General features: G+C 33.4%; 1 protein-coding gene across 3 annotated transcripts in view; it reads right to left on the reverse strand.

Moving 5' to 3' along the window:
* The window catches only part of CHAF1A (chromatin assembly factor 1 subunit A), a 49,458-nt gene that overhangs the window by 26,801 nt on the left and 6,102 nt on the right, over positions 1-16,555 (reverse strand). For all 3 annotated transcript variants that reach the window (XM_031947826.1, XM_031947825.1, XM_031947827.1), the window contains exon 3: positions 15,325-16,148. In XM_031947826.1, the coding sequence (XP_031803686.1) occupies positions 15,325-16,148 (824 nt within the window). The remainder of the gene's footprint in view (positions 1-15,324; positions 16,149-16,555) is intronic.

Consider the following 16,555-nt stretch of genomic DNA (forward strand, 5'->3'; position numbering starts at 1 on the left):
TTTTCCATTGACTAGAATATGTGAGGTGAGAAAGAGGAATTAAAGACACCAAAGTTTTGAACATAGTAACTGAAGGATAATGGTAGCCTCAACAAAGTAGATTAGTTTAGAAGGCTGGATTCATGGAGACTGATAATAAGGAAATCAAAACATAAATCTTGGAAAGAAAGGAAAAAAAGAACTAGGAAAACAACATACATACTGGCCATATCAGTATACAGGCAGCTGATCTCATATTAAAAGCAATGACCAAGCTTGATCCCAAGAGACAGCTGATGAAATAAATACCTATTTTCAGTAGAGGTGAAAGAGTATAAGAACTTAATATTACAAACATAAGTCATATATAGTCTCTGTGTATAGGTTTTGCTTGACTTTTTCTTTATCCTATATGTAGGGAATGTGTGTGTGTGTGTGTGTGTGTGTGTGTGTGTGTGTTATGTTTTGTAGGAGGAAAGGGGAATGATTAGCAGGGAAAAAAGGCATCAAAATACTTAACACGTTTTAATTATGTTTAGAATCTATTTTAATGAGCAGGACCAGGAGATCATTATATACTTCAACAACAATACTATATGATGACCAGTTCTGATGGACCTGGCCATCCTCAGCAACGAGATCAACCAAATCATTTCCAATGGAGCAGTAATGAACTGAACCAGCTATGCCCAGAGAAAGAACTCTGGGAGATGACTAAAAACCATTACATTGAATTCCCAATCCCTATATTTATGCTCACCTGCATTTTTGATTTCCTTCACAAGCTAATTGTACAAAATTTCAGAGTCTGATTCTTTTTGTACAGCAAAATAACGGTTTGGTCATGTATACTTATTGTGTATCTAATTTATATTTTAATATATTTAACATCTACTGGTCATCCTGCCATCTGGGGGTGGGGGGGGGTAAGAGATGAAAAATTGGAACAAGAGGTTTGGCAATTGTCAATGCTGTAAAGTTACCCATACATATAACCTATAAATAAAAGGCTATTAAAAAAAAAAAAAAAAGAATCTATTTTAAGATGATTGAATATTCTGGAAAACTGAAGTGAGACCAAGGATGATCCAAACACTACACAACTTTGAGAAAAGGCTGTAGAAATTATTCTACTCTTCTCAGAAAGAATTAGGTTTGAATCCTAATTGTGATATCTTCTAGCCAACTGATCACAGGTGTCAAATTTCCTCTACTTTTTTTTATTCCCTAAAATGGCAATGGTAATATTTGTATCACCTACCTCAGTCCTCTTGTGGAAAACATTAAATTTAAAGCACTATGAAAATGTGAGCTATTATTATCATCTCTGGGGCAAAGAAGCTATTTTGTTGGGAATATATAGATTGGTCATTTATCCAGCACCAAGGATCAATCAACAAGCATTGATTAAGCTCTTAGTATGTGCCAGACTTCATACTAAATGCTAGAAAGGAAGAAAAAAAGAAGGTAAGGATAAGAGATGAACAATACAGATGCTACATTAATACTGACATTTTTTAAAAATAAATTTTGCTGGCATCTCGTTATTTTGCTTTTTTGTATTAGTTTTTCCTAGTACAATCTCCACACTAAAGAGCACAATCTTCTAACAAAGAAAAACAGCTAAATTAATTTAGTGCATACAGTCCACCACTTCTTGAAAGTGATTAGGGACACACTAATACACACTTTATGTTAAAAAAAAAACTTAGAAGAAAGCCTCTAATACTTTGAATTAATTTTCCATGAAGGAATTATGGTTAAGACAGAGATTAAAAAAATAAAATCACAAAGATGGAAAATGTCATTTATTATCCAGAGAAAACTATGGATACTGAATACAAAGCAAAACATATTATTTCCAATTTTAAATAAAATTTGTGGTTTTTCTCATGACTTTTTGATTTTTCTGATTCTTCTTCCACAATATGACTAATCTGGTTTAACATGACTATACATATGTAACCTATATCAGATTATTTACTTTCTGAAAGAGGGAGAAGAGGAGAAAAATTTGGAATTCCAAAATCTTATAAAAATGAATGTTGAAAACCATCTTTATATGTAATTTGACAAAAATATCATTGAGTTTTTTAAAAAGCCACAGCATGAAAAAACATGTTTGTGTTACAATTTATAAGTACGCCCTGATTGATGAATGAATGAAAAGCACTTATTATTTACTATCTGTCAGGAACTGTGCTAAGCACTAAGACTACAACCAAGTAAGACTTTCTAACCTCAAGTTTATATTCTAATAAGGAAAGACAATACATAAAGGGGAACAAGAAGAAAGAAGGATGTCTAAGGCAAGCAGAAATACTATTTGGAAATGGAGGTCTGGTTTCTAGTAAGACAAATTGAAAGCTCACCTATTAGAGTCCAAGATCCAACGTGCAAAACCAGGATCTGGTGGGAGAGAGATGAGGAGGGATAGTCACAGTACCCAGACCCAGTGAAGTTCATAAAGCCAAAAAATTTATTAACAAAATGGCAAAAAAAAAAAAAAAAAAAAAAAAAAAAAAAAAAAAAAAAAAAAAAAGTCTTAAAAACAAAATCTATTCTATTTTAGCCACTTCTCTTACTTTACAGGGAAAGAAAGCTGGGGCTCAGAAAAGAAGAGATTGTACTATGTGCAATACAGTACTTGGCAGTAAAGATTAAAAAAAAAATTTAACATGGTCCTGGCCTTCTTAGATTTTACAATCTAGCAGAGACTGGAATGGATCCCCTATCCAGCGAATTTTCTATACTATAGTACAATCATTCAAATTAATGGCATGATAAATATGATTATTTGAAGCCAGACTCATCTTTATTAGTTCAAATCTGACCTCAGACACTTAATAATTATATGACCCTGAATGAGTCATGTAATTCTGTTTGCTTCAGTTTCCTTGTCTATAAAATAAGCTGAAAAAGGAAATGGCAAACCACGCCAGTATTTTTGTCAAAAATTCTCCAAGTGGAAAGCCAGACATAACTAAAATGATATAGCAATAATGAATGTGGTTCTACTGGATGAGATCTCAAATAAAAGGGATTTACAGATCTGGAATTGGAAAACACTGAATCTGGAATAAGAAGCTCCACACTGGAATCTGGACTTACTTAATACTGAAGTAACACAAACTAAACTTTTCTGGTCTTTAGTTTCCTTACATGTAAAGACGAGAAATTAACCTAAATAGCTTCTAACCTCCTATACAACCCTAAATCTGTAATTCTTCAATACTACTAACTTAAGGTCACCCAGTCATAACCATTCATCTTCTATTCATTCTGTGAGCAGACCAACAATTGGCCAGAGCAGTTCTTAACTTTTTGTGTGTCTTGGGTTTCTATTAAAGTCAGTCTGATAAAAGCCATGGACCCCTTCTCATTATGTGTCTGAATTCACAAAATGTTTAAAATTATTGTACATGTATAATCTGTACCAGATTGTTTGCTGTCTTGGGAAGAAGGAAAGTAAGGGAGAGAAGAAGAAAAAAAAATTTGTAACTCAAAAATCAAATAGTATTAGGTAAAAAAAATTTCACAAGAGGCAGCTAGGTGGCGCAGTGGATAGTGCAACAGCCCTGAAGTCAGGAGGACCTGAGATCAAATTTGAACTCAGACATTTAACACTTCCTAGCTGTGTGACCCTGGGCAAGTCACTTAACCCAAATTGTCTCAGCAAAATATTTAAAAAAAAAAAAAAGACAACAAAAAACAATTACACTGAAATACAGTTAAAATATTTTTAAAACGTCAAGGATCCCGGATTAAAAACTCTTGGTCTGGCTGAAAAAAAAAAAAATCCTCCAATTCTGAAGAAGCAACAGTACAACCAATTAATAAATTATTTATTAAGTGATTACTATATGTCAGTGCACATAGGAAAGCAAATATTTAGGAATAGCAGCTATGTAAAGATAAAACTAATAAAACATGGAGAAACTGCAAAGACATCACTATCTTGACTTTTTATTCATTTATAAAAGTAACACCAAGTTGCATGAATTTTTAGGCAACTCCATTTATAGTCACAACTTGAAGAAAGAAAGTCATGAATAAAAGATAAATTTAAATAGGAAAGTCAAAGGGAGAATTCTCATCCTATAAAGAATTTCTTACACCAAAAAAAATACAAAATAGAATGACTAAAGAGGCAATCAGGTGTACTGAACAGATGGCTGGACTTAGAATCAGTTAGACTTGGATTCAAGTCCTGTTTCACATACTAGCTTTGGGATCATGGAAAAATCATCCAACATCTGAATGACTTTCAAAGCAACCTTTTAACTCTACAAAAGAATTATTAATTCTAACTCCTCCCACAAGGCCCAAGTACTCTGTGGCAGGGATTGTGTATGACAGGCAAAAGGACTATCAAGACAAATGGAATAATCCCTCAAGGAATTTATACTTTGCTGAGACAAATAGCATGTACAAATAGGAGATAGATAATAAATGTACAAAATAAACACAAGGTAAGAAGGCAGGGAGAGCTCTAGAAGTCAGAAGGAATCATGAAATGTGGGTAAGCTGAATATTGAAGTTACTGAAGGATTTTGTGAGAGAGAAGTGAAGTGTACATTTCAAGGATCAGAACAGTGAGAGCAAAGATATGGAGACATGAGAAAAGTTTAATTGCCTGGACCATAAGTATTTGGCAAGGGAAATAATGTATAACGAAGTGGGACAGACAAGTTAGGGCAAGTTGTAAAAGATTTAAAAACCAAAAAATAAGAGTTTATCTATTTATCATATAAACAAGAGAGAGCCACTGAAGTTTACTGAGTTCCTTTAAGGAAATCACTATGACAAGCTTTGTGGATAATGGATTGAAGTAGTTTTGAGAAAGGAAGATCAATTAAGAAATCACTGCATAAGTTTAAATGAGAAATGATGGCCTTCACTAAAGTGGTGGCTACATGAATAATTAGAAGGGGGTAGTTTAGATGTTGTTAAGGGAAAAAAAGGCAAAAATTTAACAAAATTGAATATGTCAAGGGAATGCAAGTGAGGAATCAAACATAACAGGGTTATGAACTTGGGAGTTGGATTTTGAGGGAAAAGATGAATTCTGCTCTAGATTCTTCTTTCACAACATGACTAATGTGAAAATTTGTTTAACATGATTGTACAAGTATATTCTATGTAAGATTGCTTGCTGCCTTGGGATAGAGGTGGAAAGGAGAAAAATTTGGAACTCAAAATCTTACAAAAATGAATGTTGAAAACTATCTCTAATTGAAATTTGAAAAAAAAAATACTATTCAGTTGGAAAAAAATTCTCATCACAACAGCAAATTTAAAACAGAATATTTTTGCCCTACCCTACTGGTTCTGCTCATAAGATTGGGAGAGAGTAACCAAATGAATGGTTAGGGCAAACAATCTACCCAGTCCAGTTATTGGTTAGGGAACTGTGGAATCCTTATCTTTAGGACAGAAGGTTCATGCTCCCAGATCTTGTTTTCTGTTCCCAAATATGAATATTGCTGGGAGGGCGGGGGGTGTGGGTGTTAGACACTTGTCTAGGGTTTATAAGTTTATGGCATGCTGATGCACTGACAAAGATGGAACATGTCAAGGAGAGTAACCATGAGATGCTTAAGAAATGGGTCTAGGTAAGCATCATCAAAAACCATGAAGATCAGAGAATGGCCAGAAAATAGATAAGATATTACTTGAGCTCTCCCCAGATTCTCTCAGAATCAATGCTAGGTCAAGCTTGTAAATGGATTTTGGAGTGACGGAACCCACCAACACTCAAAGTGTAATAATTTTCTAGCTTAAGATATTTTGGAAGGACTTCAGGAAAGGTCTGGGCACTTAAGATAGGGGAAGGGAAAAGAAAGATGTGGTCCAGCACAGGCACAAAATGGAGAGAACCGGCACAGGGAGACACAGTTACTAGCAGGTCTGGCACAGGGAATCTAGTGGGAGACTCTTAACTAAAATACAAAAATAACAAGTTACTCTGTCCTGATTCAGAAAGTCAATGGATCAGCAGACCATCTGTTAGTCCTCCAACACAACTATAGAAAGCAAATTGTGAGCCTCTGAACCCCAGCATAACAGGGAGGATATGGCCAAGCCCACCCAGCAAAACAGAAAAATTTCTAACATAACTACCTCCAACCCCAGTCCAGCACTATCAGTGAGAGATCCCTGTCCCACTACAAAAGAGCTTGAGACAATTTCCCCTGTGCTCTAAAAGCACAGCTCAACTTTTAAAAATGAGCAAAAAAGAAAAAAGAGCTCTGATTATAAAAAGCTCCTGTAGAGACAGGGAAGATCAGAACACAAAATCAGAGAATAGTAAAGGCGAAATGCCTTCAAGTGAAGCCTCAAAGAGGGATATGAACTGTCTCCAGCTCAAAAGGCTCTCTTAGAAGAGTTCAAAAAGAACCTTAAAAGAGAGATGGGAGAAAAATGAGAAAAAGAAATGAGAACTAAGCAGGAAAAGTATGAAAAAGAAACATAGAAAGTGAAGAAAACAACTCCTTAAAAATAAATTTGACAAAATGGAAAAAGAAAACTGCTTGAAAAACAGAATTGGTGAAATGGGAAAAAATATCTACTAGAAAAGCAACTCCTTTAAAAGTACAATTGGCCAATTGCAAAAGGAGGCAAAAAAGCTAACTAAAGAAAATAATTTGCTAAGAATTAGAAATGGGCAAATGAAAGTGAATGATTCAACGAGACATCAAGAATCAGTCAAACAAAACAAAAAATTTAAAAATAGAAGAAAATTTAAAATACCTCATTGAAAAAATAACAGACCTAGAAAATAAATCTAGGAGAGACAATCTAAGAATTATTGGACTATCTGAAAGTAATGATAAAAAAAAAAAAAAAGGGATGAACCCTCCCATAAAACAGAAATGGATAGCATAGTGAATTAAAAGCAACAATCCTATAATATATTGTTTACCAAAAACATATCTGAGGCAGAGAGCTACATACAGAGTAAAGGTAAAAGGTTGCAGCAGACTCTTTATGCTTCAGCTGAAGTAAAAATAAAAACACAGGTAACAATCCTGATCTCAGATAAAGCAAAAGCAAAAATAGATCTAATTAAAAGAGATCAGGAAATTACATCCTGCTAAAGGGTACCATGGATAATGAAGTAACACAATAGTAAACATACACACACACACACACACACACACACACACACCATACACCAAATGGTATAGGACAAATTCTTACAGAAGTACCTTGCAAGAAGAAATGGCAAAACTATACTAGTGGGGGATCTCAACTTCCCTCAATTAGAACTAGAAAAATCTAACCACAAAATAAACAAGAAAGAAACTAAGGAAGTAAGTAGAATTTTAAAAAAGTAAGGTATGTAAAGTCCTTTGGAAAAAATTAGGGACAGAAAGGAATACACCTTTTTCTCAGCAGTACATGGCACCTACACAAAAACTGACCATGTATTAGGGCATAAAAACCTCAATCAAATAAGAAAAGCAGAAATAATAAGTGCATTCTTTTCGGATCATAATACAATAAAAATTACATATAAATAAATAATCAAGGAAAAAAAACCAAAAAAAAAAAAAAATCAATTGAAAACTAAATAATCTAATCCTAAAGAATAAGCAGGTGAAACAACAAATCATAGAAATCGATAATTTCATCCAAGAGAATGACAATAATTAAACATACCAAAACATATGAGATACAGCCAAAGCAGTTCTTAGGGAAAATTTTATATCTCTAGATGCTTACTTGAATAAAATAGAGTAAGAGATCAATGAAAGTAATTCGCAAAGCTAGAAAAAGAACAAACTAAAAACACCCAATTAAATACCAATTAGAAATTCTGAAAAATCAAAGGAAAGATTAATAAAACTGAACGTAAGAAAACTATTGAACTAGTAAACAAAAGTGAATTCTACCAAATATTTAAAAAAACAATTATTTTCAATACTATATAAAGTATTTGGAAAAATAAGTGAAGAAGAAGGCCTACCAAATTCCTTTTATGACACAAATATAATGCTGATAACCTAAACCAAGAAGGGCCGAAACAGAGAAAAAATTAAAGACAAATTTCCCTAATGTATACTGATGCAAAAATCTTAAATATCAGCAAAGATATTACAGCAACATCTCACCAAGATAACACATTATGACCAAGTAGAATTATTTTTACCAGGAATCAGGGCTGGTTCAATATCAGGAAAATCATCAGTACAATTGACCATGTCAATAACCAAACTTTAAAAAATCTATGATCATATCAATAGATGCAGAAAAAGCATTTGACAAACTACAATACCCATTCTTGTTAAAAAACCAAAAAACACTAGAGAGCATAGGAATAAATGGAGTTTTCCTTAAAATGATAAGTAGCATCTATCTAAAATCATCAGCAAACATTATATACAATGAGAATAAACTGGATTCCTAATAAGATCAGTAGTGAAACAATGTTTCCCATTATCACCACTACTATTCAATATTGTACTAGAAATGTTAGCTTTAACAATAAGAAAAAGAAATGGAAGGAATTAGAGGTAAAGAGGAAACAAAATTATCACTTTGCAGATGATATGATGGCATACTTAGATAATCCTAGAAAGACTACTAAAAACCACCAGAAACAACCAACAACTTTAGCAAAGTTGCAGGATATAAAATAAACCCAAATAAATCCTCCACATTTCTATGTTACCAACAAAGTCCAGCAGCAAGAGGTAAAAGGAGAAATCCCATTTAAAATAACTGTAGATAATATAAAATATTTGGGAATCTACCAGCCAAAAGACAGAAACTATATGAACACAATTACAGAACACTTTTCACACAAAGTTAGATCTAAACAACTGGACGAATAGCAAGTGCTCATGGAGAGGCTGTTAATATAATAAAAATGACAATTCTACCTAAATCAATCTACTTATTTGGTGTAATATCAATCAAATTACCAAGAAATTACTTTATAAGGCTAGAAAATAATAATAAAACTTCACTGGAAGAACAAAAGGTCAACAATTTCAAGAGAATAAGTGGGAAAAAAAATTCAAAGGAAGATGGCCTAGTTGTACCAGACTGAACACTCTATTAAAAGCAGCAGACATCATAACCATTTGGAACTGGGTAAAAATTAGGGTAGTGGATCAGTGGAATAGGTTAGATTCACAAGACAATAGTTAATGACTACAGTAATCTAGTGTTTGATAAACCCAAAGACTCCAGCTTTTAAAATAAGCACTCACTATTTTTCAAATTGCTAGGAAAACTGTAAAACAGTATGGCAGGAGGACAGCTAAGTGGTGCAGTGAATAGAGTACCAGCCCTGAAGTCAGGAGGACCAGAATTCAAATCTGATCTCAAACACTTAACACTTACTAGCTGTGTGACCTTGGACAAGTCACTTAACCCCAATTGCCTCAGTAAAAAAAAAAACAAACAAAAAAAAACAGTATGGCATTAACTAAACATTGACCAATACCTAATACCGTGTATCAAAATAAGGTCAAAATGGTCATGATTTTGACATAAAGAGTGATACTATAAGCAAATTAGGAGAACAAGGGATAATATACCTCAAAAATCTATGGAGAACAGAGGAATTTGTGACCAAAGAAGCAGCAGAGAATATTATCATATGCAAAATGGATAATTCTGATTATATTAAATTAAAAAGGGTTTGCACAAACAAAACCAATGCAGCCAAGATTAGAAAGGAAGCAGAAGGCTGGGAAAAAAATTTTACACTCAAGTGTTTTGATGTAGGCCATTCATATCTCAAATATATAGAGAACTGACACAAATTTATAAGAATACAAGTCATTCCCCAATTGCTAGTCAAAGGATATGAATAAGAGAAATGCAAATTAAGACAACTCTGAGGTACCACTTCACACTTCTCAAATTGGCTAAGATGACAGGAAAAGACAATTATAAATGTTAGAAATGATATGGGAAAACTGGGACACTAATGGTTGCTGGAGGTGTGAACTGATTCAACATTCTGGAGAGCAATTTGGAACTATGCCCAAAAGGCATTGATCTAGCAGTCTCTCTGCTAAAGAGATCATTTAAAAAAAAAAAAAAAAAAAAAAAAGGGAAAAGGATCCATTTGTAAAAAAATCTTTGTAGGAGCCCCTTTGGCAGTAGCAAGGAACTAGAAATTGAATGAATACTCATCAGTTAGGGAATGGCTAATGGAATATTATTATTCTATAAGAGATGAAGAACAGACTAATTTCAGAAAAGCCCGCAAAGACTTACATGAACTGATGCTAAGTGAAGTGAGCAAAACCAAGAGAACACTACACATAGCAACAAGAACATGACCAATTGTGATGGACTTAGCTCTTTTTAACAATGAGGTGATTCAAGGCAACTCCAATAGACTTGTGATGGAAAGAACCATCTGCATCCAGAAAGAGGACTATGGGGACTGAATGTGGATCACAAAATGGTATTTTCACCTTTTTTGTTGTTGTTTGCTTGCTTGCTTGTTTTTTTCTCTCATTTTTTTTCCTTGTTGATGTGATCTTTATTATTCAGCATGATAAATGTGGAAATATGTTTAGAAAAACTGCACATATTTAACCTATATGGGATTTCTTGCTGTCTTGGGAAGGAAGAAGGGGGAGAGAGGAAGAAAAATTTGGAACACAAGGTTTTGCAAAGGTGAATATCAAAAACTATCTTTGCATGTATTTGGGAAAATAAAAAGCTATCATTAAAAAAAATAAATTGGAGGTCAAAAACATAAAATAAGTAGGTTTATTCAACAAATATTCAGGTTTTGAAATTGCTTTGAAATAAGAAACAATGCTAGAAAATCAGAATTAGTCATCACTGGGTGGAGAATGGTGCCAGATATTTGGGGATATGGGAAAACTTATAAAATTCGTTGATAAGGGGACACTAGATTCAGTGGGATCCTGATTATGAAGGGGCTGTGCCATTATATCCATTGTGCATGGTGCACAATGTGGGTACCTTAGTATAGGTGAGCAAAAGGTCACTATAGTTTTCAATAGGTTTCAGCCTAAAATTAAGATATAGAATGTCTGGTCAGGGAGAAAAACAAAGAGGGAAACTGAAGGGAGGAACACAGCTAATTCTTAAATATTCTTAGTGTGACTTAGTGGGAAGTACAGTCTTACTTCTGGGAAGGTAACTGGCTCCCTCACCAATTGCTAAGTCAAAATACTCATTGCTTCTAAGAGTGAAATTCAATTTAATTCAATAACCATTTGGATATTACTTCATTATTGCCATGTTCCACTTACCTAGGTACTAAGGACGCAAAGACCAAAACAAACTAACCCACCAGAAAAGGTCTCTGCCCTCAAGGGGCTTACATTCTACTAGTGAGAAATAAGTTATACACAAATAAGTATATATAAATCTATACTAAATCAATAAGTCTCTACTAAATCTATACGGAGTCTTCATGACAATCAACACAAAGCAAGAGAAGGTTTTATCCATTAGGCCAAATTATATTTAGTAAACCCCCCCCCCCCCCCCCCCCCACCCCGCACCAAAAAAAAAAAAAAAAAAATTCCCTCGATTTAAGTTGCTTTAATGGATGTTTTTCTCACAATTGTCCCTAAAGATCCAAACTAAGGGAAAATGAAACCTAATTCTCTTTGTTTAGTTGTTTAAGGAAATGAGTAAATTGAGAAGAAGGTGTGGAATATGGGGGAAATCAGCATATTTAAATCCATTAGGTCCCTAGGAAGATAGATATGATCAAGATATCCAGGCACAAGGGGAGATACATTTAAGTGGATAACAGCCAGGAACATATTAATCAATGAAGCCTTCTTGCTCTTTATCTATCTACCCTTTTCAGACTCAACCACAAGGTTAGAACTTAGATGTTTTTCCAAACTTCCTACTTCTAAACAAAATTCTTCTTTTTCAGTGTCTAGAGCTGTACTTTCTAGGAAGGGTCTACTCATTACTTTAAGAGGACTGTTTTAATTAAATAAAAACAAAATAAGAGAAGCAAAGGAAGACCTCTAGACACTGAGTAGATCTAAGAAAAATTTACAAAAAAAAAATATGGTTGAGAATAGTAGAGAATGAGAAGACATGAATTAATTGCAATCTGCAATGGTGGTAAGAGAATTCACAATAATAAAAGTATAAAAGTACAGCATAAAAAGTATAATGGAAGTATAAAATGGAAGTATCAAAACATTATTTATTAGTACTAGAATTTTTTAGTAGTGCACATCACAAAAAAATTAACAATTCAAAGGTGAAATGAAACTCCAAAACTGTGCTCCATGAAAAAGAAATTAATTTCCAGTACTTAAACCTTGTAAGAGATAACATATTTACTCCTAAATCCATATTGATTTCATTCAAAAAATTGTGAATGTATTAAAAGTATGTATGCGTTTGACAAGATTTATTGATTTCATTAATCTATAATTATCTACATTAAGCTACAATTTGTTTTCATTAATCTACAATAGTCATTTTTAGAATTCTTAATGTCAAAAAGAATCTTAGCTATAGGGGAAATGGAAATCAAAAATAGGTATGACATTTCTTTTTCTCAATGCTGACTGGCTGCAATGCATCATATAATAAATTAGTTCTGTACAGTAGCCTAGAAAAAAATCCAAGCAACTATGTTTGTGGCAGCCCTTTTTATAGTGGCTAAGAAACTGGAAACTGAATGGATACCCATCAATTGGAGAATGGCTGAATAAATTATGTATGTGAATGCTATGGAATATTACTGTTCTGTAAAACAGCCAGCAGGATGATTTCAGAGAGGCCTGGGGAGACTTACATGAACTGATGCTAAGTGAAATGAGCAGAACCAGGAGATCATTATACAAGGCAACAACAAAACTATACAATGATCAATTCTGATGGACATGGCTCTCTTTAACAATGAGATGATTCAAACCAGTTCCAATTGTTCAATAATGAATAGAGTCATCTAAACCCAGAGAGAGGACTATGAGAAATGAGTGTGGACCACATCATAGCATTTTCATTCTTTCTGTTCTTTGCTTGCATTTTTTGTTTTCTTTCTCATTTTTCTTTCTTTCTAGATCCGATTTTTCTTGACAGCAAGATAACTGTATAAATATATATATATATACACATATATTGGATTTAACATGTATTTTAACATGTACTGGATTACCTGCCATTTAGAAGAAGAGTTTGGGGGAAGGAGGAGGAAATTTGGAATAGAAGTTTTTGCAAGGGTCAGTGTTGAAAAATTATCCATCCATGTTTTGTAAATAAAATACTATAATTAAAAAAAAAAAAAAATCCAAGCAATTGATAAATCTACAAATGAATTGACTGTGCTTTACAAAACAAAATCACTGAAATCACACTTAATTTGAAACATCAGATATTTATGAATTACATCTGTGGCGGGAATTTAATATAAATTCCAGGGCTTTTTTCTTTTTTTTTTTTTTTAAACATTTAAATGTCAATGTTCCTTTATCCCTTCTTTTGAAATAAACTGATATCTGTTCATTGTCCCCTGAAAAGGAGAGGTTCTTTGGGTAATGTTTACACTTTGAGTTATGACATTGATTTTCTAAAATTACATTAAAACCTCTAAGTTCATTTGGACATGAGGAAATATTCTATCATTCCTGATTAATGTCTGGGGAACCTTTTTTATTTATTTTTAAGGAAAAGCACTCTTAGAAACATAAATTGAAATATTCATTTGAAAAAATGAAAAAAAAAAAAAAAAAAAGAAAAACTTAACTTGATCAATAGGAAAAGAAATCCAAGTTAAATTAGGCTAGATGATATTTAAAATCTCGTCTACATCTATGATTGAGAAACAGCTTTGGGTGCTATCTCACTCAGCAAGTTAGCAAAAATAATAAAAAATAATGTAACAACACTAATAGAGAAACAGGTGCAGTTGTTATTTGCAAACTATAATATTTTTGGATAGCAATTGGGGGATATGTGGAACATATCAGAGAATTTTTAGTCAAAGGCAATTTTTGCAGTGTTTTGAAATCGTTATCCAACAGAAAAAAAGGTATCTATCTAAAGACACTTAATAAGCAGTATTATTTGAAACTGCAAAAAAAAGGGGGATATATGAATGTCCTACAATTGGAGAATGCCTGATAAATGATACATTAACATAATATTATGATTAAGTATGATGACTATAAGAACTAGATGAAATTTATGAAATAATAATTGAAGAAGTAGAATTATAGGATTAGAGAGGCAGAAAAAACCTCTGAGGTCAGTAAGTCCAAAATCCTCGTTTTATAATAAGCTGAGGCCCAGAGAAAGGAAGTGAAATGCCCAAGAACACATAGGTATACCAGAGCTAAGATGTAAATATAGGGCTCCTTCTACTACTTAACACTGCCTCAAAAAGAATCCGTGTTATAACATAAAACAGGAAAGTAAAAAAAAGTGATATAAATTAAAAGAAAATTCCTCCAAATGAGGAAAATAACACTGCTACAAATATTTTATGGGTTGAGATCCATGTTATTACTTAAATATAAATATTTACAAAGTAAATTTAATTGATTTTGTTTTTTAAGGTTAAATTTAAAAGGCTTTGGTATTTTTTAAGGAAGAAAAAAATGTATTCCTTCCTTACTCTTATATCATTTGGAAAGGTGTAGAAGGAAAGAAACCACAACTATACAAGTTGCACAAAAGGCAACAGACTGTAATAATTTTGGGAAGAAATTAAGAAAATAAAACCATCAAATATAACTAGGTTTCAAGAACATAAACTGTTTGTTTAAACAAACATCATGGTATGAATATCCAATTTGTGGTCTAAATCATTATATAAAAAAGTGGTTGTTAGTAATTTTCACTTTACCTAAAACACAATAAAAGAAAGCTATCAACAAGACAACTAAATGCACTGACAAGCCCATCATCAATATAAGTACTAGACATATAAAATTACATTACAGAGGTAGTACTCTTGAGGCCTTCAAAAACCAATCTGAAATGGCTGAGAAAAAATAAGAAATGTGCCAGAACCTCCAAAATAACTGAAATTGATGCTACAAAATTCATAGGGCTGACAAAGGAATTAAGTTTTGTGTTCTTCTTTCTCCCTACCTCTGCCAGCTTCAAGTCATTTCTGTTGCTGCCAGCAAATCCCAAACAAACAAAATCAGGTGAAGGAAAGGGACAAGAACTGAATTGTTTATAATTGCTACTCTGGTGAAGTAGATTGGAGCCAGTATCTGAGACTTCTGAAGAATCTGCTCACTGCAATTAACCACTGCTAATTGAGTTGGCGATAACTACATGCAAATCAGGCACTTACAACAAAGTCTGTTAACTGCCATGATTAGTACTCCACATATATATATCAAGACTTACCTTATGTACAGGTGTGACTGAAGGTAAAGGACTAATATTGATGCTCTTTTTCTCAGCTATAGATGGTCCTTCAGGGGAGCTAGTGGAAGAGGGAGAACTCAGTGAGGAGTGGCTAAGTACAGAATCATCTTCAGGGCATAATTCTAGGACTTCACTCTCAGAGGTAATGCTCTTATCCAAAGATGCCACTGGAAGTGGTTTAACAGTCAGGATATCCTGCAAGACCACCACAGGAACCTTCCCTTTACAAAGGATACCCTCAACTTCACTCCAATTGTCCTGCTTGTTTTCTGAGCACATTTTTGAAAGATGTATCAACTCAGGGAAAGATTTTAAAGATTTCTTTGAGTCTTCATCCTTAAATGTTGCAGAGGAATCTTCTGAACTGAGCTCCTCTGATATTGCTACTTTGTGATTTTGAATGGCATCTGATGGCCCCATCAGACCTTTGTCTTTTTCTGTGATCCCATTTATAGTCTCTCTAGATGAAAAAGCTTCAGAATTTAATTTACTGTGGTCCATAGAACTGCCCAGTCTGTCATTAGAGTCTTCTGTCAAATCAATTATGACCAGAGGTTGGCCAATTTGGCTCTTCACCTTCCTTGTTAAAAAGTTATCTAACGGACCCTTCCCATTCACAAGTTTTGAAGTGTGCTCCACTCCAGAGTTCAACTGACAGTCAGTTTCCAAGTTCTCCAAAGACGTTTCTAAATCAGAGACTTTACTTTCAACAGAAACATTTTGAGAATCTGATTTCTTGCTATCTGAGTGTCCATCAGTTTTCTCCTTTGGTACAGGAATCAATCTCTTGAAAGGCAACCGAGCTAAAATAGTAAAGAAACAATACCATTTAGTGAATAATAATAGCCAATCCCTATATTATTTTAAAATTTTCAAAGTACTTTATATTATTTCACTTGATCCACACAACTACCTGAAAAGTGCTATTGTTATTTTCTTTTTACACATAAGGAAAACAAGGCTGAAAGAGGTTACGGGATACCTAGGATAACAGTCAATTTTTAGAGCGGGATTTAAATTCAGTCTCTCTGACGTCAAGTTCTACACTGTTGTCTATATGCCATTTTGCTCTGTCTAAGGGCCTAGATCTTGAATCAAAAGATCAAATCCATGATTATAGTTCTATTTGATTCCTAGCAAATGAATTTTGGAAAATTGTTTCATCCCTCCAAGCCTTGATTTCAATAAAATAGCAATAATCCCTATTCTA

The sequence above is a fragment of the Sarcophilus harrisii genome, chromosome 1 (assembly GCF_902635505.1).
Source record: "Sarcophilus harrisii chromosome 1, mSarHar1.11, whole genome shotgun sequence".
In the NCBI taxonomy this organism is placed as follows: domain Eukaryota; kingdom Metazoa; phylum Chordata; class Mammalia; order Dasyuromorphia; family Dasyuridae; genus Sarcophilus; species Sarcophilus harrisii.